This window comes from Phascolarctos cinereus, unplaced genomic scaffold (assembly GCF_003287225.1).
Source record: "Phascolarctos cinereus isolate Bilbo 61053 unplaced genomic scaffold, phaCin_HiC Scaffold_1;HRSCAF=81, whole genome shotgun sequence".
Lineage (NCBI taxonomy): Eukaryota > Metazoa > Chordata > Mammalia > Diprotodontia > Phascolarctidae > Phascolarctos > Phascolarctos cinereus.
In genome coordinates, this window is record NW_027555514.1 from 52,323,557 (window position 1) to 52,351,227 (window position 27,671).

The 27,671-nt window shown below is 39.4% G+C and overlaps 1 protein-coding gene across 3 annotated transcripts in view; it reads left to right on the forward strand.

Annotated features, from left to right (window-relative positions):
* The window catches only part of LOC110209191 (phosphatidylcholine translocator ABCB4), a 112,815-nt gene that overhangs the window by 10,780 nt on the left and 74,364 nt on the right, over window positions 1-27,671 (forward strand). For all 3 annotated transcript variants that reach the window (XM_020987482.2, XM_020987487.2, XM_020987483.2), the window contains exons 3-7: window positions 5,096-5,153; window positions 10,636-10,786; window positions 16,905-16,962; window positions 26,121-26,312; window positions 26,870-27,041. In XM_020987482.2, the coding sequence (XP_020843141.1) occupies window positions 5,096-5,153; window positions 10,636-10,786; window positions 16,905-16,962; window positions 26,121-26,312; window positions 26,870-27,041 (631 nt within the window). The remainder of the gene's footprint in view (window positions 1-5,095; window positions 5,154-10,635; window positions 10,787-16,904; window positions 16,963-26,120; window positions 26,313-26,869; window positions 27,042-27,671) is intronic.

Below are 27,671 nucleotides of genomic sequence, written 5' to 3' on the forward strand. Positions count from 1 at the left end.
AAGAACTGTCTAGGCAGGAACCACAACCACCAACAAGAATGCAGAGAGAGAGCGGGAGACTCTGGATTGGGGCTGGGGGTGGGGAGGGAGGGGGAGAGACCGAGTAAGAAAGCCCAGTGGAATTCAGCCAACATACAAACTATGTCCTTTAGTGCCATCTCTGGCCAAGGAAGTAGAACGTGGGCAAGGAGACTGCAGTGTCCCTATCACCAGCAAAAGGACAAGGGCAAAGATGGGGTTCTTGAGGCCAGGAATTGGAGAAAACCCTAAGAATGGAGAATAAAGAATTTGCAAAGCTAGTGCATCTGACTTGGACCCACAGGGGACAGTTTGGGGCCCAGAGGGCTAGGAAGCAAGAGAATTTGAAAGCAGGAAAGGTTCTGTCCAAGGTCAGAAGAGCTGACTTAAGACTAGGGAGATGCTACTCACTTGGGCCTCGGCAAGAAATTATGTATATAATAAGTATATATAATACACTTCAAAGACCAGAAAAAAAGCTGAGAACAGAGAGTAAATTTTTAAAAGCAGTAAAAACAGTCAGTATCTGGTGAAGGTGACTCATGCTTTTGTCAGATTATTTGATTTTTTTTTTGAAACCTGAGTAAGGTGGACAGGATAGCTCTGTGAATGACGGTTTCTATCTGTAAGAAGAAACTACACTGTTAGACTGAGTTTAGCTGATGTTTTGCTTTGAAATCCTCTGTAACCTAGACCAGTTCTTCTTCTTTCACCTTGATAATAAAAAAGATCTTTTTATGCACCTGCAACTTCTGCCTGCGTAGGCATAGATGGTGGTGACCAGATAAAATATGAAAGGGTCAGGATATTTATTGAGACTACAGCCCCAGAAAGAATGCACCCCCAAAAAGTCTTAGGCAGGGCTGAATAGACACTTCATGCATTGCCAAGAAATGACTCTGGGGTACCATATTGCATAGGATATGCGTTGGCTTCCAATTGTGTAAGAACACTATCTCCTCTAGGATTCTCCCCAGCTAAAGCCTTCAGGAGGAGAATCTTCAATGTGAGGTTGTTGGGTTGTGTTATCCATGCTATGAGCTGCATTAGTGTTTGATATTAAAAAGTGGTTGGCTAGATGTCAGGAATTTGGTTAATTGGGAAAATAGTTTATAGTTTTTACTTTGGAGCCAGATAAGACGTTAGGGATTATTATCTTGTCCAACTCAATTTATTTTTTAAATTTTTAAATTTTTTATGTTTTATCTTTTTTTCTAATTGCAATGTAAAAACAATTTTTAACGTTCATTTAAAAAAATTTTTTGAGTTCCAAATTTTCTTCCTTCCTTCCTCCCCTCCCCTCTCCTTGAGAAGTAAAGCAATTTAATATAGATTATACATGTGCAATTGTACAAGACATTTCCACATTAGCCATATTGTGAATGAAAACAGACAAAAATAAAGTTAAAAAACTATGCTTTGATCTGTATTTAGACTCCATCACTCTTGAGGTGGAAAACATTTTTCATTATAAGTCCTTCAGAATTGTCTAGGATCATTGTACTGCTGAGAATAGCTAAATCATTCACAGTTGATCACCATACATTTTTCATTATAAGTCCTTCAGAATTGTCTAGGATCATTGTACTGCTGAGAATAGCTAAATCATTCACAGTTGATCACCATACATTTTTCATTATAAGTCCTTCAGAATTGTCTAGGATCATTGTGCTGCTGAGAATAGCTAAATCATTCACAGTTGATCACAATACAGTATTGCTATTACTATGTACGCTGTCCTCCTGGTTCTGCTCACTTCACTTTGCATCAGTTTGTATCAGTTCATATAAGTATTTCCAGGTTTTTCTGAAACCATCCTGCTCCTCATTTCTTAGAGCACAATCATATACCACAACTTGTTCTGCCATTCTCCAATTGGTGGGCATCCCCTCAATTTCCACTTCTTTGCCACCACAAAAAGAACTGCTATGAATATTTTTGTACATGTAGGTCCTTTTCCCTTTTGTTTTCATGTCTTTGGGATACAGACCTAGTAGTGGTATTGCTGGGTTAAAAAGTATGCACAGTTATAGCCCTTTGGGCATAGTTCCAAATGGCCCTCCAGAACCAACACCATTTATTTTTGGCAGACGAAAAACCTAAGGCGCACAAACGTTAAACATCTCGGCCAAAGTGACACAGGTGCGAAGCAGCAGAAGGGGGAAGGGAGTCCAGGTGTTTGACTCCAAATCCAGTAGTGTCTAGTTACTTCCCTGATCTTTATTGCTAGAGCTGCAGCCTTGCACTGGTTTGTTTCCTCTATGAAAGTTGGGTCATATTCATTGAGAGCAGCTCTGTCTTTTGGGGAGCTTCGTTCAACCTTGATTAGGTGAGCTGGAAAATTCAAACCCAGCTGAACCACAGAGTTCTTTTCTTTCCAGGAATTTCTTGAAAGCCATTTAGGAAAACCTGATATGAAGGTGAACAGATGCAGCAAGCCAGTGCTCTTCTACATTGGCACATTTGTTAATTGTAATTTATCAGAATCAACAGAGAAACTATTGGTCAGCTTAATAGCCTGATGCTGTTAACTAAAAGAAAAGATTTTCTGGGAAATACTATACATTTTTCAAAACTATCAGTTTTATTTTGTTTTTAACAGGTGTCTTCTTAAAACCTCCCCACCCTAAAGTTGTTCTTACTGCCCTTGCCTACATTGTACTTATTGCCTGTAAGGCTTATTAGGCACCTAAAGCGTGTCCTGCCATGTATTGCTAATTTATCTTGGGTCAGTTCAGGAGAGATGCTTTCCCTAACTCCCTCACTTGCTGGTACTTTCCTCTTCCCCAACTCACCTTATATTTATTCATCTGTGCATGTACTGTAATCTCTCCCCAAATACAGGTTGGCTCTTTTAATGTGTGGCAGACTTAAAAAAAGTTTCAAAAATATAAGATATTTTCCAATTATTTCAAATCTGAAATTCATTTTAATAAGACTGTCTTCTTCAAGTATCACGAAAATGCTGGCTTTTATTAGAAGGGATACCACTCAGTTTTGGAGTTTCTTTTTATTCAGTCAGTTTGGTTGTGTCCAACTCTTCATGACCCCATTTGAGGTGTTCTTGACAGAGATACTGGAGTGGTTTGCCATTTCCTTCTCATTTTATAGCTGAGGAAACTGAGACAAACAGGTGACTTGCCCAGGGTCACACAGCTAGTAAGTGTCTGAGGCCAGATTTGAACTCAGGAAGATGAGTCTTCCAGACTCCAGGCCTGACACTCTATTTGCTGAGTCATTTAGCTACCCTCAGTTTTGGAGTTACTGAAACAATAATAAACATAGCACAGTGGGACCTTCCCATTCAGATATTAGCATACAGTAAAATCAGTGACTGCTGTGCTAGATCTGGACTGGGTGAAGAACAGTCACTAAGTAGGAATCCAGTAACAAGATCGTAATGTTGGAAAGTTAAGTACCTATGCTCTGTGGAGTTAAGGCCCTGGCCACCTGTAGTACTCTCTGCGTGTATTTATTATGGGACCACTCATACTGAAAATCACAGATCATAAAACTGCTAATCACAATTGTTTCCTATATATAGTTCTAAAAATCATTTTCATTGGGATTTTGGAGGCATTATGGGTAAAGCAAAGAGATCTGCCTGTCTGACCCTGGCCAAGTCACCCAGTGTCCTCGATGTCCTTGACAATTCTCTAAGCCTATAAGTTGCAAAAGAGATGTTGATAGAAAGAGATTCTTTACTGGGAGTTCCCTATGCCAATGAAATAACAGATTTGGGCCAAAAAAACAGTTTGGATTTTCTAAATCCTGTATCTGGAGGAGGAAAATCACCTATAGATATTTGTACATGTCCCTTTTGGGTATTGGCTAGCTAGCCAGTAGTCTATCACTTAACCTGAAAAGACAAGAGCTGTGGAAAATTTTCATTTTCCTAGTGATTACTTATTTATGTAGATAGTGACAGAGATGGAATATAGTGGATAGAGGGCTGCTGTATCCTGCAATCAATTTGGAACTGTGTCCTCAAAGTTAATAAACTATGCATACATACCCTTTGACCTAGATATCCCCAACTTCCCCCAATGGAATGGGCGGATGAGAACAATTTGTGCCAACAGACATGAGGGCAGCTGAAGCAGGCACTGTGAAGACCATATCCGCTGTATGCTGGGCCATCTCCAGTCTTTATGACTTTTGTCTTGCCCATGGACTTTGATGACTCTGGAAGGCAGAGTGAGGCCTATGAATTTCTACAACTCTGCCTCATTTAAATCCAAATCACACTCAAGTCAAGACATCACCGCATGATGTCACTGGTCCTCTTTGAAAATGAAGGATGAACAGCAACCCTTTGACCTAGCAATGTACTGCTAGATCTATTTGCCAAAGAGATAAACAAAAATATTTGTAGTAGTTCTTTTTGTCATGGCAAAGTACTAGAAACTAAAAGGATACCCATCAATTGATGAATGGCTGAAAAAAAAAACCTATGGCACATGAATGTGATAGAATACTATTGCACTGTAAGAATGGTGAACAAGACAGTTTCAGAGAAATCTGGGAAGACTTATTTAAGCTGATACAGAATGAAATTAGCAGAACCAGGAGAACAGTTTCTGTAACAAGACCAACAACATTGTAAAGATAATCAGCTTTGAAAGACTTAAGAATTCTCTTTAATATAATGAAAATCCTTGATTTTAGGTGACCAGTGATGCTACCCACTTCCTGACAGAAAGGTGATGCTTTTCTTTTTTCTTTGTTTAATAGTAGGTAGGAGGAGAGAGAAAAAACAAATTTTTGTTAATTGAAGAAAAAAAAAAGATAAAGAGCTGGCCCTGGAGTCAAGACAACTTCAGTTCAAACCTCATCTCTGAAACACTCTTTCTGTGACAATGAATGGGCAAGTCACAAACTCTTAGTGCCCCAGATATCTCTCAAAGACTACAAGGAAATCATAACTCTGTCGCCCCAAACATTTTATGCCCTTATTGTTATGACTGATCACATGCATGTGGTGCTTGATAACTGTTTGGTGATTGGGTGGTTTTATCTCATGAAACATATAAAATATTGATAGTACATTTAGAATTCCAACTATTATCTTTTTCAGTAACCAACGAGACAGGCAAAAAACGAAGAAAACTAACATGACCAGCCCATTAACACTGGTAAGTTATGGACTGTGTGTGAGATTCTATCTTTCCAATACAAAACTGTGCTAAGGAAGGGGAAGGGAAGAAGCATTTACTAAGCGCCTACTACATGCTAGGAACTATATCAAGTACCTTGCAGAGATTATCTCATTTGATCTTCACAACAACTCTGGGGGTTAAGTGCTAGTATAATCCCTGGTTTACATTTTGGGAGACTGAAGCAGACAGAGGTTAAGTGACTCACAACAAACATTTTAAAGTACTGGCTGTGTTCAGAGCTCTCTGATAGCCACTTCAAGAGATAAAAGGTTCTTTCCCCTTCACTAGGCTGTAATATCCTGAGAGAGTTGGATTAGATGTTCTCTGACATCTCCAACAGCTCTAAAATCCCAAGATCCTTGAGGGCTCTGGCATAAAATTTCAAGTTTGGCAGAGAAGTGAAGTGAAGGGAAAAGACAGTGACGTGGACAACTATAATACCCAATATTGAGTGCATTAGAGAGGGGCAAAAAACAATTTAGTAGCCAGTCGAGTCTGAGGGTAGATGTTACTAACAACTAGATGGAGCAGGGAAAGTTTCTTGAAGGAAGTAACATTTGAGCTGAAATTTAAAGGATGGGTAGAAATGTAAAAGGCAAAAAGAGGATATTTCAGGCATCAGGGCTAAGGCATTACCCATAGCTAGTGCTAGGAGTAAGCAAGGCAGATATCTCCTTATGGCCCAACGTGGTGAAGTGAGAGAAAAAAGGGGGCAAAAATTGATACTATGCATATAGTATTTTGTATGCATGCGCATATGTTTAATGTCCCAAAATTTTGCTCTTTGTAGTCATTAGGTATTTGTTTAGTGTCAAGTTATGGTCAATAAGTAAACATTTATTATGTCAGGTACTGTGCTAAGTGCAGAGGATACAAAGAAAGGCAAAAGACGGTCCCTGCCCTCAAGGAGCTCACGGTCTAATGGGGGAGACCACATACAAACCAGTTATGTACAAGCAAGACAGAGACAAGATAAATTGGAAATAATCTACAGAAGGAAGACATTAGCATTAAAGGGAATTGGGAAAGACTTCTTGTAGAAGGTAGGATTTTAGCATTAAGTGACATGCCCAGGGTTATATAGCTAGTAAGTATCTAATACTGGATTTGAACTCAAGTCTTCCTGACTGCAAATCTAGCATTCATGGAGTTACACATCCTCAGCACCTAGCTGTGTGCCTTGTTCATAGTAAGCAGTTAACAAATGTTTGTTGACTCGGATAGAACTAGAGGAAAAAACTAATTAAATGAGGCAGTTCAAATCCCCCCTATCTACAAGAGGTTTCTACCATTCTCCCCTGATATTAGTACCTTCCCTATAAGATTATCCTCCATTCACATTGAATATATCTTGTGAGCATCTAGTTATTTACATGTTGTGTCCTTCATTAGAGTGGGAGCTTCTTGAGGGCAGGAAGTACCTTCAATCCTTGGTATGGTGCCCTTAATAAATGCTTGTTGACTTTTGACTGAACAATAAGAGATGTGGATATACTTAAACCTACTGCATGTGTAGAGGTTGATGGCTTATCAGAGTGATCTTTAAGTGAAGAAGTAGTTTGTAAGCTTACCTTATCCTTAGCTTATATTTGGAATTGAGCTCTAAGGAAATAAGCTATCTACAGGGTGATTATTATGATTATTGCTGCTGCTGCTACTTGTTATTCGTGATAGTGAAAAGATTGTTGGATTAGAGGCAGAGGACCTGAGTCTGCCACTGACCACTCATGTGACCTTAGACAAGTCACAACTCTCTTTGGATTTAATTGGTAAAATTAGGGATTTAAACTACCTAGCTGGAGGCAACTAGATGATGCAGTGAATGGAACACTGGACCTGAAGTCAGGAAGAGCTGAATTAAAATTCAGCCTCAGACACTTATTAGTTATGTGACCCTGGGCAAGTCATTTAAGCTCTGTGTGTCTCAGTTTCCTCAACTGTAAAATGGGGATAATAATAGCACTTATCTCACAAGGTTGTTGTCAGTTCAGATGAGATAATAGTTGTAAAAGCACTTAGCACAGCACCTGGCACCTGGTAGTGTCTCCTTCCTTCCTTCCTTTCTGTGCTCAAAGATCCTAAAGCTGTGCTTTGTGCAGAACCAAACCTCATCTCAGCTTCTGGTTCAAAATGCTGAGGACAGCCTTTTGTCTACTTTCACTCTGAAAAGAAGATTGATCTTACTTCAGTCAGCAGATATTCCCAAAGGACTCATTAGTAGCTCATGCAACTTTCTCGGCAGTCTTAGTGAAAAGAAGAGAAGGGGTGGTAGGGATGAGGCCAAGGATAGTGCTTTTTAAGACGCCTTTGTTCCCCTTTTTCATGGGCATTTTTTTTCTGGATGTAGAGGGTGGGCCAAGAAACCAGCCCCAAAAGGGTTTTTTTGCCTGCATCAGGGAATGGAGAATAGGGAAGGAAACCATGAGACTGAGTTCAGTACAACAGTGACCAAGGGGAGAAGAGAGGCTGATTTAAAACAGCTGTTAGCAGCAGTTGACAGGAAATCAAGTGAGCCACTCTCTGGAGCCCCCAGAAGCAATGAAAGGGGGATCTTGGGTAGAGGAAAGGAGAAAAAGCATTCCAGGTAAAGGGGGACAGAGAGGGCACAGAGCCTGGAGATGATGTTGGGGATCGAGGAACAGCAGATAGGCCAGTGTGGCTAGATTGTAGATGTAAGGTGTGAGGAGAGGAAGAAAGTAGAAGAAAACCAGAAGGATAGGAAGAGAAGACAAGTTGTGAAGAGTTTAGCTGCCAACATGCCATCACCCAGTCCATCATTCTGCCTGCTCAAAGGTCAGATGTTGTGATTTATTCTTCATACTACTCTCTCATCCTCCCAAAGTCTGTGATACCTCCAGGAAGTCACAAACTGAGGAAACTTCTCAGGAAAGATAGAGTGAATGCAAGATGAGTTGTTTATAGGGAAGAGTAAATTCAGAGATAATGGAGAAGGTTTAAGAAATCTTCATGCTGGAAATTTAGCTTCCTAAGCTTAAGCTTAAGCTAGTTTAGGTCTATTCCACTGAGCAGTCCCAGAGGTCCTCATATTATGCCATTGACCTCATTTCCAGCCTCCAAGTTCAGCAAGACACCCCATTTCTTTACAAAGAGAAATGCAGAAAGAGGAGCTTTAGCTACAGAAGTAAGGGAAGAAGAGTGAAGGGCGAGAGAAACTATCATTTAAAATGATTGTCATAGAAAGGTTACAGTACAGACAGACAGACAGACAGAAAGAATTTCTTAGTAAATTGCCCTAATCTCTGGGCTTCTGGGTGTCAAGTGTTATCACCTGTTATCATTAACAGTGAAGTCCTCACCTCGTATAGCTAAAGCTTCCAGCTGGAAGTGCAGGACTATTAACACCTTAGCCCCATGGGAAAGTAATTTTCAGTGCTTTAGCAGAAGTAATATTATCTGGGTGGATAAACTAAACCTAAATGCTCAGTTCAGCTCCTGACCTACAGAGCAAGAGGTTAGATTGAAAAGCACAATTACCTGTTGGTGTGGAGAGAGGCTCTGTGCTTAAGATTACATAGGTTCAAGCCTGCCTCGAACACTCACTGGTTGTGGGAACAAGGTCTAGCTACTCATTACCCTCTTTGTGCCTAAAATGAAGGTAGCTAGGTGTCACAGTGGATAGTGAGGACTCAGGAAGGCTCATCTTCATGAGTTCAAATCTGGCCTCAGACACTTACTAGCTAGGCAAGTCACCTAACCCTGTCTGCCTCAGTTTCCTCATCTGTGAAATGAGCTGGAGAAGGAAATGACAGACTACCCCAAGAGAACCCCAAGTGGGGTCACAAAGAGTCAGACATGACTGAACAGCAAGAGAGACCATTTAGTTCCAGTTCCTCATTTTGGGGATGAATGAATCTAGGCCCAGGGAAAGTAAGTATCCAGGTCACACAGATGGTCTGCATCAGAGGCAGAATTTGAACCCAGATCCTCTGGATTCCAGGGCCAGTCATTTTTCCACTTCTCCACATCTTGCCTTTAAGAATGTAAATTACAGGTGAGTTGCCACCCTGGGAGTTTCCCACAGCAATGAAATTACAAGTTTGGGACCCTCCCCCCAAAAAAATTCATTGCTTTTTAAAGAGATTTACATAACATAGATTAGGTAGCTTCACTTTCCAAGTATAACTCATGTAAAGCAAATGTAAGAGACATCAGGCTCACGTAGGCTATTTGGGGGCATTACTCAGTTTGGGGACTTCTGCCTCCTTGAAGCTACTCTCATATTTTCCTTAATTCCTCACATTTTATAGCCCGTAGTTAGTTACTTTGGGGGTCCTACTGGTATCGTTTTCCTACCCTGATTAAAGAAAAATGAAATACTTAGTGCCTGGGAAGTTCTCATTATTCACCTATCTATGTTTTCTCTAGCTTTAGAGCCATTTTGTGGCTTCACACCCCGCCTGCCCTGGGCTGCCTTCAGCTGCCAACTGTCAGGCAGTGGAAGTGATTTTCCACCCAGCCCAGCTTCTCTGCTTACTACTACTCTACTTAAGAGCCTGCAGATGCTCAGGTTCCTGTCTCAGGCTCCAGTCCTCTGTGTATTCCCTTCCCTAGGCAGTTCTGAATTTCCTTTTATGTGCAGCAAATAGCGGAGCAACTCCCACTTGGATAGCTTTGAGGTTTACAAAGTACTTTCTTCACAGCAGCCCTGGGGAATTGGTAACACGTGTATCATTGTCCTCATTTTACAGATGAAGGGGAAGAGGGAAGGGAATAAGCCTTTATGCAGTTCCTGCTATGTGACAGGCACCATACTAAGGCTTTGCAAGTATCATCTAATTCGTAAATGAGGAACTTGAGGCTTAGAAAACAAGCCTTTTGTCACACGCGGAACCAGGACAAAAGTATAGGTTTACTTAGAATAGACTCAATCATGGAGGTTTCTTCCAGACACCTCTCTTTTGAGATCATCCCAAACATAACTTTGCCCTTTGCAAAGAATATACCTCTCTTAGCAATTAGTTATGTGGAAGTGGAATTGGGCAGCTAGGGGTCACAGTGGCCTGGAGTCAGGAAGACTCATCTTCCTGAGTTCAAATCTGGCCTCAGACACTTACTAGCTGTGTGACCTTGGGCAAGTTGCTTCACCCTGTTTACCTCAGTTTTCTTAATTGTAAAATGAGCTGGAGAAGGAAATGGCAAACCACTCCAGTATCTTTGCCAACAAAACCCAAATGAGGTCATAAAGAGTCGGACACAACTGAACAAAAACAAAAGGTAGAACTGAATCCACTGGAAAGAGTGGATTCCCTCTCATTTGAAGTTTCCACCTGACGTCTGGATGACTGCTTATTGACAGTTGTAGAGAGGGTTCTTGGCAGGTACCAGTTCAACCAGGTGGCCTCTGAGATCTTTTCCAATTTTGAGATTCCATCTTTGTGGAAAATAGATAATTCCATTCTGCATATTGAGTTCTCTTTTGTTTCCTTCTTTTTTTCAGTTTCGATATTCTGATTGGAAAGATAAATTATTTATGGTGCTGGGCACCATCATGGCCATTGCTCATGGTTCAGGTCTCCCACTTATGATGATAGTATTTGGAGAAATGACAGATAGCTTTGTAAATACTGCAGGAAACTTTTCTTTTCCAGGTAAGCATTGCCCTGGTTTTCTTAGTTCCATTATTCATTTCCCTGATTGAAAGAATAGGTTTTGATTTCCATTTTGCCAGCTCTTTGCAGTGATTTGCCAACTTGGTTTGGCCATACTCCTGTTCTTTCCTAGATTTCATAAATGGATGTTGTCAGGCCCTCAGGAAACACCCTAAATATTTTACTTTGATTTAAAGATAGATGAATGGATGCAAGGGTTAATGGATGAGTGGATGAATGAATGAAAAATGAATGAATAAATAGGTAAACAAACTTTGATGGTACATTTCCTTCAGGGAAGAAAAAATTTTCAGTCCATCATTGAAGGGGGTCTGGCATGACGATTTTAGAAGTCGTTCTACTTGAGGATAGCATTTCTATTGTTGCTGTCTTTAACATGTAGTCAAACTATTCCAGAAAAGGGCCTTTTGTCTCCTAGCATGTTGCTGTAGTGAGTGGTACCATATAGAAAGTTTTGTTCAGGAAAAAGCAGGCTACTGATTTTGATTATCTACATAATTATAGTCACATATATTTGGTATAGAGGTTAATAGTCTCCCAGAATCCTCACAGAATCATTTGGTTTCATGGTACTACTGCCCTCGTGGTTCTGAAGGTGGGACACTTTATACTTGGTACCTTCACAACTGTTAACATGTTTCATATAGTTATACAGCATCCAGAACATTATGCAAAATCAGCTATTAAATGCTTTTGATGCTGAAAATATTTTTTACATGACAGTAGTGCTTAGCTTACTATGGTAATAAAGTATTCTCGTGCCTATTCCCATTTTCAGACTACTTTTTTTTTTTACTGATTCAGATATATAGAGAAACTTTAAATGGCTAAAGAACAGAACCAGAATCAGGCTGATTTCTCCTGGACCCCATATCATTTAATTCCCAAAGTAAATGAGATGGTTTTACCTCATAGCTTGAGTCCCTAAGGTAGTCCTTATGGTTTTTGTGAGTATTGGAACCTTTTTTTTAGCTTAGTGAGTCTGTGTTGCCTTTCTCAGAATAATGGTCTTAGATACATAAAATAAAATACGTAGGACTGCCAGATAAACCAATTATATTGAAATATAGGTATCAAGATATTTTTTTTAAAGGAACAAGTTCACAGACCCCAGTCTAAGAACCCCTTCCCTAAGGATTGTTTTGTTTTGTTTGTTTTTTAGCGAGGTTTCTGTTTAGTGAATTGTCCTTCAGATTAGCCAAATACCATGGTACCAAAGATTCCTGTGCTTTATGCAAAGCCTGTTGGGCTTCCATGAAACCATCAAACTTTGTGGGATTCAGTATATTGAAGGGATGGTTGAGTGCAGGAAGAAAACAGATTGATGGAAGAGAAATAGCTTTCCACTATAAATGATGTTTGGCATTTGGCAAGGGTTCTCAGTGTTCTGCAGGACTTGGCTCACATTTTTGAAGACCTCAGTTATCTAAGGACATGCAATGGATGGATTTGTTCAATGAGCACAGCTTGTTTGCATAGATATGGTCAATATTGACTCTGTTTAGGAGCCCAGTTTAAGCAGCCTTAGAAAATCCAAGCTGTTCAGTGTACAAACACATTTTTTAATGTTCTCCAAACTCACATTTCAGTTTTAACATGGTACCGCTCACTACAAGCAACATGCTAGTTTTTTCCAGAATAGTTTGACCACAGATTATATGCCAAGACTGCAATCTCCTCCATTAATCTAGATTAAATAATTAATTAATTGTGACAAGATTTGCATATCATTGTATAAACTTGGTTTAGGAGGAAGACATGAAATGTGTTGAGAAGGCAGAAACCTTTTAAATCAGTTATTTTGGGGGCAGCTAGGTGGTGCAGTGGATAGAGCACTGGCTCTGGAATCAGGAGGACCTGAGTTCAAATCCAGCCTCAGACACATAACACACACTAGCTGTGTGACTCTGGGCAAGTCACTTAACCCCAATTGCCTCAGCAAAAAAAAAAAAAAAAAAAAAAAAAAAAAATAAAATATATATATATATATATATATATATATATATATATATATATATATATATATATATATATAAATAAAAAAACCAGTTACCTTGTCATTTGTAATAGAATATGGCAACCAAAGTTGAAATTCATTCACCTTGCAGATGGGCAGATTCCCTAGGGGACACTGTCATTAAGGGTTGTCAAAAGATGAGGAGTTACAAAAGAGACAGAGAAATGTAGAATGGTAGGAGAAGAACCAAGAGAGTTTAATGCCTAAAGTCAAAGGAAGAAATATTTTCTAGTGGGAGACAGTGGTCACAAGTTGCAGAGAGGTCAAGGAAGATGAAGGGACTGAAGAAAGGCCCATTAGATTTGAAGGTCTGAAGAAAGAGTGGTATTGAGGTATTGGATGTAGACAACATTTTTAATGATGTTTAGAAGTGAAGAGGAAGAGAAAGATGGGCTAGTAGCTAGATGAGAGAAAAGGCAAACCATTAGGACCTTTTTAGGCTTGAGGAGACTGGAATATGATTGTAGATAGATGAAATACTTGGTTTTTCTGCTCATCTCAAGCAGAGAATGAATGCCTCTGATAATCTCTTCACTTGAATTTCAGACTAGCAGGAGAGTTAATGAAAGACAAATAGGAAGGGAATGCTGAAAAATGTTTTAAGGTATTTAGTGGACTGACACCAAATTGCAATTTGTGAGACAAGCCCATCCTTCTTAACATGACTTGATAACAGGCCTGGTTTGCTTCCATTGGTAAATAGCACAGTTGTGAAGGTACCAAGTATAAAGTGTCCCACCTTCAGAACCACGAGGGCAGTAGTACCATGAAACCAAATGATTCTGTGAGGATTCTGGGAGACTATTAACCTCTATACCAAATGTATGCAACTATAATTATATAGATAATCAAAATCAGTAGCCTGCTTTTTCCTGAACAAAATTTTCAATATGGTACCACTCACTACAGCAACATGCTAGGAGACAAAAGGCCCTTTTCTGGAATAGTTTGACCACAGGTTATATGCCAAGATGACAGTCTCCTCCATGAATCTAGATTCATTAAGTTATTCTAGGTGGATAGTGATTTTGGCTCTCATTTTAAGAATACTTTTATACTCTTCCAGTGGTTGGCAGATATGCTTATAAAAGGACTTAATTATTGGTGCATGCTATGTAAGCATGAGTGTTACCATTTATAGAGCTGGGATGAGTAGATCTTTCATTTTGAGTCGATACTTAGATAAAGACAACAAGTATTATTAAGTACTTACTATGTACCAGACACTGTTCTAAGTGCTGTGGGTCCAAACTTAAGCAAAAAGAAAGACACTACCTGTCCTGGAAGAGCTTACATTCTAATGGTTAGAAGGCAGCACCAAAAAAAAAAAAAAGGAACCTGAAAAGTAGGAGTGGGAAGGGAAGGTAACTTTGAAGGTACTTTCATGGCATAGAATGAAGTCTACCAGGTGGGGAATGAAGCATGGCCAACCTGAGCCTGTCCCCAAAATGGAGGTCTCAGAAGGAACTCATCCATGGGCAAAGGGGATCAGCATGAAAGAAGGAGATTCCAGAGGGAGAAGGCCCCAGGAACGCTCTAGAAGGAGAAGATAGTTTGTCTCCCCACAGTAAAGATCTATATATGCTGTGTAACCTTGTGTGGTTACTGCCTCCAGACCCTGCCTCCAAGATCCCATGGTACTTGGGCTCATCTGACTGTATGTAAAAGCCCAGACTTAAACAGTCACAGGAGATATGCCGTGATCCATAACTACTCTCTAGCTTCCACTCTTCTAGTTTGTAAAATCCCTGAATCAGCAGATTGGTGTCAGAACTTATCTTCTGAAAGCATTCCTAGCTCTGAAACTGTCACTGAATGAATTGGGATCCTTTTGTTAGAGGAGAGAAGGGGGCAAGGAGGGAGGAAGGAGTAATTTGTTCATTTAGGGCTGCTCCAGACTGGCAGAGCCAGTGTGTCAACATGGAGATTTCTCATGGTCTGGTCCCCATGGGTCTTCAAAATGCCATGGTTTCCGAATTCTCGCTCATCTCTTGTTCTTCCAGGTAGCCACTTGTCAATCTGACTCTGACACAGCACAGGTGGTATGTTAACGGATTTGGGGAGTAAGCACTCTGAGCTAGAACAAACAATAGCAGAAATAGGGATAATAACTCACATTGCTGATACTTTGAGATATACCAAACCCTTTCCTTATAACAACCTTGTGACATCTGCAGAGTAAGTATTGATATTCCTGTTGTACAGATGAGGAAACTGAGCCCAGTGAGGTTAAAGTCACTTGCCCATGGTGACACAGGTAATATAGGAAAAGCCAGAATTCAACCCCAGGCACTTCTCACTCCACATTTAGCACTCTATAACACTACCTCTCCAACCAGTCTTCAAGTTCTACCTAAAAGTCCTGCCATTTATGTGGTGGAGATGGGGAGATGTTGATTTGTTCATTTTATTTAGACCTATTAGCATATGAAAAGTTCAGTTAAAGAGTAGAAGCTTTCAGTTGTCCACAGTTATAAGACGACATGATCCTGAGACAAAAATCATGCCAGATACTCTGCCTAGCAGCAGACCCTGGCAAGAAGTTAAGGAGTAAATAAATTTCAGGCTTATCTCTTTTGGAAAAATTTCAACGTAGCCAGAGAACATGACCTCTGGCATATTTAGATATGTTAAAGGAACAATGTTGAACTGATCTGTCCCACCAGGGCCAAATCACAGTACAGTAAAAGGAAATCATCCTTCTGGTGCCTTTTCTCCATGTTGTTCAGCACTACTGAAGGAAGGATAGTGCTGAATAGAAGCCTGAATGGGAAGGGACCCCATCTAATGCTTTGTCCTAGCGATAAATATTGGCTTTTTCTCTTTTTCCCCCAAGGCACTTCTTTCTCTTTGTGTGAAGGGGAAGAAGTAGGTGTAAACACGAACCATTAACCTACCTGTAGAATGATGACTTAAAAATATAAAAATCAGGAAATGCTCTTATTTAAATAAATCTTAGTTTATTAATAATTTGTTTTTATGTCACATTCATTTCTGAATTTTTTCTTCCTTCTATTATGCAGAGTCATCCTTTGTAATAAAGAATTAAAAAAAGGGAAAAAGTAGTTTAGCAAACCCACTCGAGGGAATAACTCTGAATGACAATACATGCCATAAGAAAATATTCTTATCATATTTGCTCATATTAATAGCAGAGGAGATCTGGATTCTAATCCCAGCTCTCCTGGTTAACTCGCTTTGGGCTTAGTTACTTAACTTTAAAAAGTTAACTTTGGGTAAGTCACTTAACTCCTTCAGTGTCCTTACCTTTAAAATAAAGTGTTGGCCTAGATATCTAGTGTTCACTCATGGTCCTTTCTAGTGCTAAGATTCTGGGCTTCTGTCAATACAGAATGGGATTGGAAGTCAGTAGACTTGTGTGCTTTCTAAAGTCATTGCTAAGTTACCTTTGGGCCTAGTTCATCTTGCATCATTGTGTTTCAAACTCTGATGACCTTATCCCTTCCTACCTCATTAAGTGAAGTATGGTGGGGATGATATGGAGGAAAAGGGGCAAAAAATTAAAAGTACAAATAAAAATTACCTGGAAAGTGCTTGGAAACTTCCCACTCACACTCCCAACCCTCAAGAAAGCTACCTTTTAATTATGGTAATGTGGGGAAGGTTAAAAATCATTATTTATTGTTTCTTTTTTGTGATAGTCCAATGTATTCTTCTACCAATGTCCCTACCTCTCCCATACCCTGAAATGCCTTTGTGAAGTTTCTTAGAAAACAGCTACAGAGACCACAAATAAATAGCATAGGAGAATCAAGAAGGCCTTGTCTCTCCTATTCTGTGCCTATGGTAACATCTTTCCTCAAACGCTTGAGCTCACTGTTTCATGGTGAACTTGTATTTGCAAAGAGAAACCTTAATTTTGCATGGAAAATATGAATTGTAGAATCTTCTAGCTTTTGAGTATTTTAAACTCTAAGCAGGTGTTTGCTTTTCTTATTTTTTTAAAATAGAGAATAGTGTTTACTATACACAGTGATATCCAATGGTTTTAAAACTATCAATGCCAATCTTTTAGGTCAACCTTTTAAAAATGTCTTCTGTTAATTTCTTTTTATTTAGTAAATTTTTCTTTGGCGATGTTAAATCCAGCCAGAATTCTGGAGGAAGAAATGACCAGGTAATTGGCTAACATATGTGTATTCAGATTGTATTTATATAAATGTAATCTCAAAAGAATGAAAGAGATATGTGTGCCGTACTTTATCCAAGATGAGAAAATACAGAGATTAAACATATGAAACCATCTTGGCTTATTCATGAATTTTATAGATTTCTGTGTTAGCTATTAGGGAATGTAGAACATAATATTTTTGTTATAAAAATTAAAGAGAACTATTTCATAATTTATATATTGATCTTCTTTGAAAAATAACACCACATAATTAGAATCTGTATGAAAATATCATTATTGACAAATAAGGTGTTCATTTGATTTTGTTTTTTACCTATCTTTAATACCTCCCAAATAGGATTATCAAATCAAAAGAGCTATATGCCTCGCACCCACTAGATACCCAATAAGTAGCTATTGAACTTAATTGTAGCCCCTCATATAAATACAGTTTCCTTAGCTAACAAGATTTTATTGGACTTGGTGTTTTTGTAAACATAAATCCTAATTCAACTCTATGATCTGATTGGTCAAATTAAAGCTAAGTTCAGTTTTTCCACTGATTCATTTTAGAACTCTGAGATTGTCATTTTTCCCTCTCTTGGGCCCTCACTCTTATTAATGAAAATATGGAAGATTATAAGGAGTAAATGTCATGGGACTTTCCTCCCTCACAGAGAGCTATTGTGAGAAATAACCTCCAAACATAATTGTAAAAAGTTTTTCAAATACACAAACATAGAGATGACTATAACTTATCAATAACAGACATCATTTAGGCATTTCTTTGTTGATAGCCACTTTCCAGGCAATGAAGAGCACCTGGAACTATATTTCAGTCACGTGGATTTTACTCCCTAGTTTTTCCCACAGACCCAAACTGTCTTGAGTAACAATTGAACTAAAAATTGAATGAAACATTTAGCTAGTTTGAAAACAACCTGCTGAATTCAGTCAATAAAAATAACCCATCAATTGAGTTCATTTGGTTGGTTGTAAATGTATAAACCTCCAGATCCACAGAGAATTCACAGATTTCCACATGTAAGGGCTGGGTAGCTTGAATATATTAAAAAAAAAAAAAGGAACTCTGTGCTCATAGTTGTCCCTGAGCTGTCTTTGGGATTGAGTTTCTTTTCTTTGGGACTGTAACTCTTTCCTATAGGACTGCTTTTTAACTCAAGGTTGACCTTCTGAGAAACAGAACTGTTTCAGAGTGTGTAACAGTATGATGCTATGATGAAGATGCTAGCTGTGGTGATGGAGGACCTTATATTATCTTGAGCATGTCATATAACCATCCTTGGCCTTGGTTTCCACATTAAATGGGGGCCTCAGCAGATTAGATAGTCTCTGAGGTCCTTTCTGACTCCAGATCTATGATCCCTCAGACCCCTGTGGGGTCAGTAAAGGAGGAGGGAAGGCATCAAGATTTCTTTGTTTGAGGTATGGGTAACCCAGTGTAGCAGCCCCCTCATGTTAGTGCATTAAAAATAATTTTAAAATATTTAAGTGAATAAAATAGCAAAACAGGAATAAAATAAATAGTAAAAATTGATTAAAATTGGGGGGGGAGGGAATCTGACATGATAAGGAATCTCTGAAGATCCCGATGAACTTTTTGTCTGAATTAAAATGGCAAAGTTATCAGCAAATGCTCTGAAGAGATCAACATCAGTTCCTTCTCCGTAGCTGAAAACCCTGAGGGGCTGGGTTAGAGACAGCAGTCCTTACTTTGGTGGCTATTTGTACAGCTTCTAAAGGGTCTTCTACCAGAAGCATGGGCCTCAAGCTAGTAGGTATCTTTGTTCTTCCTATACTTGGAGTAGGAAGAGACAAGGTCGAATCAGCTAAGAGTAGTTTGGGTTGATCTCCTAGTAAAGCCAGTTTCATATAGACCTGAACCAAAGAAAATAACTCTGCTTCTGACTCATCTTCATAGTTAAGTCTACCAAGGACACAGTCAAAATCTTCTCCATTAAAAACAACAAAAACATTGTGCTGTGATACACAAATGTAGGATTGGAATCCATGGAAATATTCATACATACATATATATGTATATATTGCCATGCTCCATAAATTGAATAAATTTCAACAAGTTGGTCAACTAATAAAATATTCATTGTGCACCTCTTATGTGCTAGGTTCTCTGAGGACTTCAAAGAGCTATGAGATGCCATCCATAGCCTCAGGAATGTTATAATTGAATTAAGTATATATCCTAAGAGACAGGGGTCTGTGGACAGATAGCCTTGTTGTTGAAGAATGAAGAAATGATCTGGTAGAACAGAAGGTGGCAAAAGAGGAAGTTGGTGAAGAGGATTCAAGACAGTATGATGGTGACTGGAGAACTTCCAACCATGTGAGAGCTGTTCACAAGCAATCGATCCACTCTCCCACCTCAGCCTCCCCGTGGAAACCTCCAAGTTCAATTAACAAGCACTTATTAAGCACCTACTATGTACGAGGCACTGGGGATACAGTGACGAAAATCACCCAGTCCCTACCCCCAAGTGACTTAAAGTCTGGCTTGCCTATTTATCCCTTAAGCTCTTTTGAGATGGCTGTGTCTATTGACTGTAACTAATCCTAGATACGTGAAAGAAAAGTGAAAAATTCAGTCCATTATCTGGATGATTTCAAATATCACAGGCAAGTCTCTACTGAATTTTTCACTTTTCATCGGAATGCTCTGACTCTTTGTCATCATCATCATCATATCACTTCTTTTCATGGAACAACCCGTATTTCTCATCATATGCAAAAACAAGGAAAGGACAGGTGACTGGAATTTTACCTGGAAATTATTGAATGAATCTGGCTTCTTCAAGTTTAAGCACCTGCCTTACATCTTTGGTGGTATTTTATTTTATTTTTCATCTGGACCGATAATTGTAATGGTATGGAAACTCCCTGGCATAAAAACTCCTCTCAGCAAGACAAAAACCACTGACTCACTGAGAACTGTGACCTCATATTTGTGTGGAGGTGGTGGAGGGGTTTTTCCTGATGCCCCCCCCCCCACATTATACTAGTCTTCACACCAACAACATTGATGAAAATTGACTATGACTTTTTGACATGATAAGCTTAGTACATGGTGCTTTAGATTCTTACAGGTGTGGGGAATGTGTGGCCTTGAGGCTACATATGGCCTTCTAGGTCTTTGGGTGCAGCCTTTTGACTGAATCCAAGGTTTACAGAACAAATCCTTTTATTAAGGGGATTTATTCAGTGAAGTTTGGATTCAAGTCAAAGGACTGCACTTGAGGACCTAGGGGACTACATATGGCCTCGAGGCTACAGGTTTTTTACCCCTGCAGAACATTTGAGCATTTAACGCAGATCTGCAAAGTATCTAAACATTTTTATAAGACTTATTAGCGAAGAAGTCCCCCGATCAATAAATGGAACTACCATTAGATCTAGGAGACTGATGTGGTAAATCTCCAAGCCAGTTCCTGCTTCCATCCTCCAATCTTTAGTCCCTCTGAACTGCATCATCAGTATCAGCACTGACGCTTTGCTTGGCAACCTTACTCTCAGCCAACCCTTTGATGAAAGTTTTGGGAAATTCAGAGGTTGCTTCTCTTCCCCAAAGAGCCAGAATTCTCTGTGTTAATACATCTTCATTTTCAAAATATCTTATTCTATGAGCAAGCTAATAGAGATTAGGAAGAATATGAAATTCAAAAGGCCACTTCCCCCAAATCTCTTCTAACAGAGATATAGTATATCAGAGCTCACCTACCAACAGCCCCATAGGCGAGAAATTTTACTTCTATGGATCCATCTCCTTGAGGAATCCTTCTCTTCCAGATGCAGCTCAAGTATCATCCTCTGCATGAAGCCTTCCCTGAGGCCCCCAACCACTAGTACCCTCCCTTCCAAACTTCCCTATATATAACTACTTTGTACACATTTATATTTATTCACTTTATGTTTATGTAGATCTATTTTTATATGTACCTGCTTCATCATTTAGAATGTAAGCTCATTGCCAGTGGGGATTGCTTCAACCAATTTACTTATCATCCTACCATACAATACTTGGCACATTGTAGATGCTTACTGAGTATTTGTCAATTGAGTCATTGGAGACAGAAGTGCACAGGTGTGTCTGGAGAAACACGGCCACGTTACTACTAGAGTGTACAGGCTAATCTTATTATAGTCATTTTTAGAGGAGTGGAATCAGAAATTCAGGACAGGGACCAAGCTTCCTTCTCAGCAAATATCCATTCCTAGAAGGTCAGCAGCCCCAGATTCCTTGGAATCTCTTTATTTGATGATCCTTTAGAGTCTAGACCTCACCGCTCCATCTAAAGTACAGAACATCAGGCCAGTACTGTGAGTTCTTGCTTCACTACTGCAGGAAGCAGGTAGGATTGAGATCGACCTGGTGACCTCCAATCAAGGCTAGCCTGGGGCTGACTGCCTGGCAGCAGCATCCTCCCCTTCCCCCTCTATTCCACATAGAATCATAGGATTTAGAGTTGTAAGAGACCTTAACTCCTTCATTTGACAGTTGATAAAGTGGAGGCCAAAAGAGGCTAAGTGACTTGCCCAGGACCACACAGGTGAAAAGCAGCAGAGCCAGGATTTGAATTCAGATTCTGACTTTATGTCCTGAGCTTTTTCTGTCACACTACAAGTAAATCACTAGTGTTTTCAGCCAGTGTGCTGCCTTTTTTGTGCATGAGTGATTAAATGAATGAAAAAGCATTTAATAGAAACTTATAATATGCCAGGCATTCATTGTTCTATGCACTAAGGACACAAATATAAAAATGAGATATTCCCTGCCCTCTAGGCGCCTACATTGGGAGACAGACGTATAGGAGAGTGGAATCTATGGAAGGGGGCTTTAGGGGTCTGTGGAGTCACAGGAATGGTGAGATAATCTATATGGCACTTGATTGACCTTTTCTTCTTTTATTTTTTTTTCACTTTTAGACCTTTCTTGATATTCATTTTACCAGTTTTAGCTAATGAGAATTTTTTAAAGGGAGAAATCATAGAACCCGAAGCTGGAAAGGGCTTACCTTAGAAGTCATCTGGCTTTTTTTTTTTTTTACAGATGAGAAAACTGACACCTCAAAAGGTTAAATAACTTGAACAAGGTCACACAGGTAATAAGTAGCAATGCCTGGAGTTGAAACTAGGGCCTTTGGGATTAATCATGCCTTCCTTTCTATTGTACCTTACTCTTCTCTTGAAAATTACTTGCTAATTTCAAGGCAGCACCTTCTAACTTCCATGTGTAAATAGTGACAGCTCTTATTTAAGGGACAGTGGAGATCATCCCTATTGACTCAAGTTTCTGTGGAAATTTTACTCTGCCAGCAAGCAAGCAGGAGGGACTTATAAGACATGAACTGGTATTGTTCAGGCCTCATGGGAACACATTCCAATTATATTGATGTGTCCTGCTGTTTTGGAACGTGATTCTAGGAGATGAGGACAAATGTGTAGCTGAATCTTCTGGGTATCTAGATAGCTTTGAGACCTGTCACACTGCCCCACATATACATGTACATGTTCTCGTGAGACATGTGAATAATTGGCCCTAATGTAGGAGATATGTGTGGTATCCTGGAAAGAGCACTGCACTGGGAAACCAGAGATATGGGTTCTAAATACCAAGGTAATGTTGGGCAAGTCAGTTAATGTCTCTTGGCCTCGATTTCATAGGGCCAAAAGGGAATCTTAGGAATTGTTAGTCCAACCCTGGCATTTTGTAGATGAGCAAACAGAGGTCCAAAGACTCCTAACACACAACGCTCCATCTCCTATCTGCATTTCTTTGCATAGGCCTAGAATAATGCCTAGAATACATCCTCTCCTCATCTCCATCTCATAGGACCTATCTCTTCATTCAAGATGCAGCTCAACGTGAAGACCTTCTTGTGTTCCTCAACTGCTGGCACCCTGCCTCCATAACTACCTTGTATTTAACTATTTTGCATGAACTTATTAATTGAATTTATTCTGTATATTCTTATGTTATTCATGGTGGCATTTATTGCCTCTCCCTTTAGAATGTAAGCTTCTTATGAATAGAGATTATCTTATTCATTGCATTTGTATACCCATCACCCATCCCAGTGCCTGGCATATAGTTTAATAAATGACTCAACCAAAGTCACAATATGGTTCATGGGCAAAGCTGGGACTAGAACCTAGGCCTATATCCTAGGATCCTTGATCCAACTGCATGTTACAGTGTCCTTTCAGAAAAAGAAGGGGTCGGATTAGATGATGTCTAAGGTTCCTTCCAAGTCTTAATTCTATTATTCTGTCCATTAAGAGCCTTAAGCATGGTCTCCATTAAACATCCATCTGTATCTGTTTGCTGGGATGTCTCTTGCTATGCAGTACGCTGGGGAATCAGACTTGATCGTGAGAGAGAGAGAGAGATGCTGTATTTGGCTCTAGGGCAAGGTGGCAGCATTCCAGTCCTTAGTCAGCTGAATTTAATACCACAGCCATTTACAAGCCTTAGTTCTCAGCTCAGTCATGAACTCCCCCACACTGCTGGCCTGAAAATAGTGAAAAGGTAACTGTCAAATGTGAATGATAAAAGAAACCACTCTTAGCACTTAGTATCTGCAGCCCAACACATAACATACCAGCTTCCTGCTCGCGAGACACAGCTATGTGAAATTCATTCTTGGGGGACCTGTTCTCTTGAAAGTGCTTACTTACTCTACAAGAAACTTCTCTAACAACTAATTACTTTCTAGGGGGAGGGGGAGGCAGCATACATTCTTTTCTGATGTTCTTTCTTTAAAAAAAGCAAGTATAAAACTAAGAAAGCAGGATGTAACCAATTTATAATGGCATCAAAGTTTTCTTAGTAGACAACTTTCTAAAGATCTGGCCTGGGGGCAGCTAGGTGGTGCAGTGGATAGAGCACCAGCTTCAGACACTTAATAGCTGTGTGACCCTGGGCAATAAATAAATCAATTAAATTAATACATTTTTACAAAAAGATCTGGCCTTAACCCCAGCCTTCAAAATAATGTATTAGTGTAGATTGTGCTTGTTTACTGGCAAAAAAGGATGGTGAGTAACCCTAGGACTGGTTAGCAGAATTGTCTGTGCTGTTGTGTGAACTGCTGCTGCTGCTGATGATGATGAGGGAAGTGTTTCCTTTAAAAAACAACTGTGGAGACTGTGACTTGGGGAGTCCCTGCTGGCGAGTCTGATCCTTACCCCAGACTCCAGAAAATGTAGCTGACTCTGCCTTTTCCACGGTGAAGCTAGGCCATGGTGAAAGGGTTACTTCTTATAGGACTTGTATGACCTTAACCAGGGTTATGTTTATTGTGACTGCGCATGTTACTCTTAGATCAGCCCTGCTGCAGAATGGTTAACCCTATGATAAATAGCATGAAGCTGTTTTGTTGGAAAATTCAATTATATATATATATATATATGTATATAGATAGATAGATAGATAGATAGATATAGATATAGATATAGATATGTGTGTGTGTGTATGTATGTATATACATACACATTATATAACCATACACATTATACAAACTCAAGCTGTCTATCATTAATGACAGGTGCCCATTCCTATTTAAAAATCATATCTGAGATTCACTTTGGCCTGTCAGTTTGTGTGTGGGGAAGAGGGCAGAATTTCCTGTGGGTGCTGAGTCTTGAGTTCCTCCACTTAGCCACCAAAACAAATCAAGAAAATTGAGCCAAATGAAACCTAATGCATACACCACTCATTTGGAATTTTGATCATTACGCTTTGGCTGGGTCAAAGTTTACTTTTGTACTGTCTATGAAGAAAAGAGTTGCAAGTAAATTAATAAGGTAAACAGGGTTTTCAGGCATGTTTAGCCAGATTAAATAAACAATCTTTTAAAAGTTCAGTACAGTTCTTGGCACATATAGATGCTTATACTAGAAAGACCAGAATTCAAAAATAGCTCAAAGAATTAAGCAACTTTTTTTTTCATCAGTTGAAGTATCTGGTCCCTCTAAACTTACTGACTATATGTACATAAATAAAGGCTGCCAGTTTCAAATAGAGCTTAAGTGTTCATTAAAACAAGCTAAAGGACTTCTGTGGGAATTGTTATCTGTTAGATTTAATCTGTACTTTAAGGTAATACAACTGTATTTCTTTAAATGTTCCTTTTAATAACCTATTATTCTAAATCTCTATGTATTTAACCAAGCTCAGTTATTCTGGGTTGCTTTTTTTTTCTAATTTAAAAAAAAAATTAGCAGTGGCTTCTATTTTAAATGCCCCAATTACAGTGCAGAGGGAATTTAGTGACATTTCAGATAATATAACTTTAATAAATTATAACAGAAACCATTTCCATGTTTATCTGCCCATTTTTATATAGGTAACACCTAAGTCAAAATAGATGGCAAGGTTTGGAATATCATTTCCAAAAAGATAATTGAGGAGCAGCTAGGTGGGGAAGCGGATAGAGCACCGGCCCTAAAGTCAGGAGGACCTGAGTTCAAATGTGGCTTCAGACCAAACACTTGACACTTAGTAGCTGTGTGACCGTGGGCAAGTCACTTAACCCCCGTTGCCAAAAAAAAAAAAGATAGTTGAGCTGTAGCTATGAAATGACAACAGAGACAAATAAAAAGAGAAATAGCTTCCTTTTTGGTTTATGTGTTATCAAATGATCAACTTGACTGTCTTTCCTCTTTGGAACTAATTAATATTTAGAATGAATTGTTTTAACATCATGGAGAAAAAAACAACATGGACTCCAAAATTTAAGAAAAAGGAAAAAGCAGATTTAAAAATATGCCTTCTGAGTATTATGTGGGATGACTTCAGAAAACAATGCAGTATTGGGCATTACTCCAGAAAGATGAGATTAAAAAATTACTGGATTAAAAGGCATCTTTGCATCCCGGTTCAGATGGATTAAAAGGCATCTTTGCATCCCGGTTCAGATGTTTACTAGCTGTGCGACCAGTCATTTAACCTTTCCACAGCCTCAGTTTTCCTCATCTGCAAAATGGGGGTAACAGGAGCACTTACCTCACCGAGTGCTTTTCAGTTTCCAATGATAGAGTCTTTGTAATGTACTTTGCAAACCCTAATCTGCTCTAGAGATATCAGCTGTTTTTATTATCATCCTCGTTTTTTTTTTCCTATTTTTCAGATATGCCTATTATTATTCAGGATTGGGAGGAGGTGTTCTAATAGCTGCTTACATTCAGGTTTCCTTCTGGACCTTAGCTGCTGGCCGGCAAATTAAAAAAATTAGGCAAAAGTTTTTTCATGCTGTTCTACGACAGGAAATAGGGTGGTTTGATGTCAATGACACCACAGAGCTCAACACAAGGCTCACTGAGTAAGTGTTCTGCTAACTCCTTTATCATGTGTTTAGAAAAATGCTTTTTTGTTCCCTAAGGAGATGACCATAAATTATGTGAAAACATGTACTTTTTACAAAAGAAACATGAAAGGTCCCACTTTAAGGTTGTCCTATACCTGCAAATGAAACCAGATAATAACCAGACAAATCTTTCTTTTGGCCATCCCAAGCTACTGCTTATAATTAATTGGCCCCGTTTCAAGGTGACTTCTCCCCTTAGGGTGAGGCAAAAGTCTTCAGAGGGCTCAAGAATGGTGATGTGCAGGGGGCAGCTAGGTGGCACAGTGGATAGAGCACGGGCCGTGAAGTCAGGAGGAGCTGAGTTCAAATTTGGCCTCCGACCAAACACTTGACACTTACTAGCTGGGTGACCCTGGGCAAGTCACTTAACCCCAGTTGCCTAAAGAAACAAAAGAATGGTGATGTACCTTCCACTGGTCAATGCATCTGCTTATGCGTCTTGTTAGTTTGTGCTGTACCTTTCCACTGAGAACGCCATGGCCGTAACCACTCAGGTGTGATTCTTTTTTTAGTGACATCTCCAAAATCAGTGAAGGAATTGGTGACAAGGTTGGAATGTTCTTTCAAGCAGTGGCAACATTTTTTGCAGGATTCATAGTGGGATTCATTAGAGGATGGAAGTTAACCCTTGTGATAATGGCCATCAGCCCTATCCTGGGACTTTCTGCTGCTGTCTGGGCAAAGGTAGGTCAAACAGATGGACCTTGAGGCCTCGCTTCTTTGGTACTTAGGAGACCCCTGCTCAGTATGGTTTTCTCTGTAATTCAGTTCAGTTCCACAAATATTTGTTAAGTGCATCCCACGTGCCAGGCACTGAAGCAACATAGTATAATGGAAAATTTGGTGTTGGACCTAGATTCAAGAGAGACCTGCGTTAGATTTCTCCTTCTTATACTTGCTAGCTGTGTGATTATGGACAAACTCCCTTGATATATCTGAACTTGTTTCCACATTTATAAAATAGAGATAATAATAATAATAATGATGAGGGGGAGGATAAGTAATATTAATGTAGTGCCTACAATGAGCCAGGTGCTTTCAGTTATTATTTCCTTTGATCTCCACAATAACCCTGGGAGATTACTTATAGGTTGTGGTTGTCCTTTGTTCTCTAAGAGGGCCATGACATCCAGGGAGATATGACATGACTTGAAATTGACTTTGATTTGAGTGAGGGAGGGCTGTGCAAAATCACCAGCCTCACTTTCTTCTCTGGAGCCCTCTGGGTCCAGTGACCAGATATTGATCAGGACCATTCGAGCTGCGCTCTTGGGAACCCAGCTAGCCAGTTCCTGTTGGGCAACTCAACTGTTC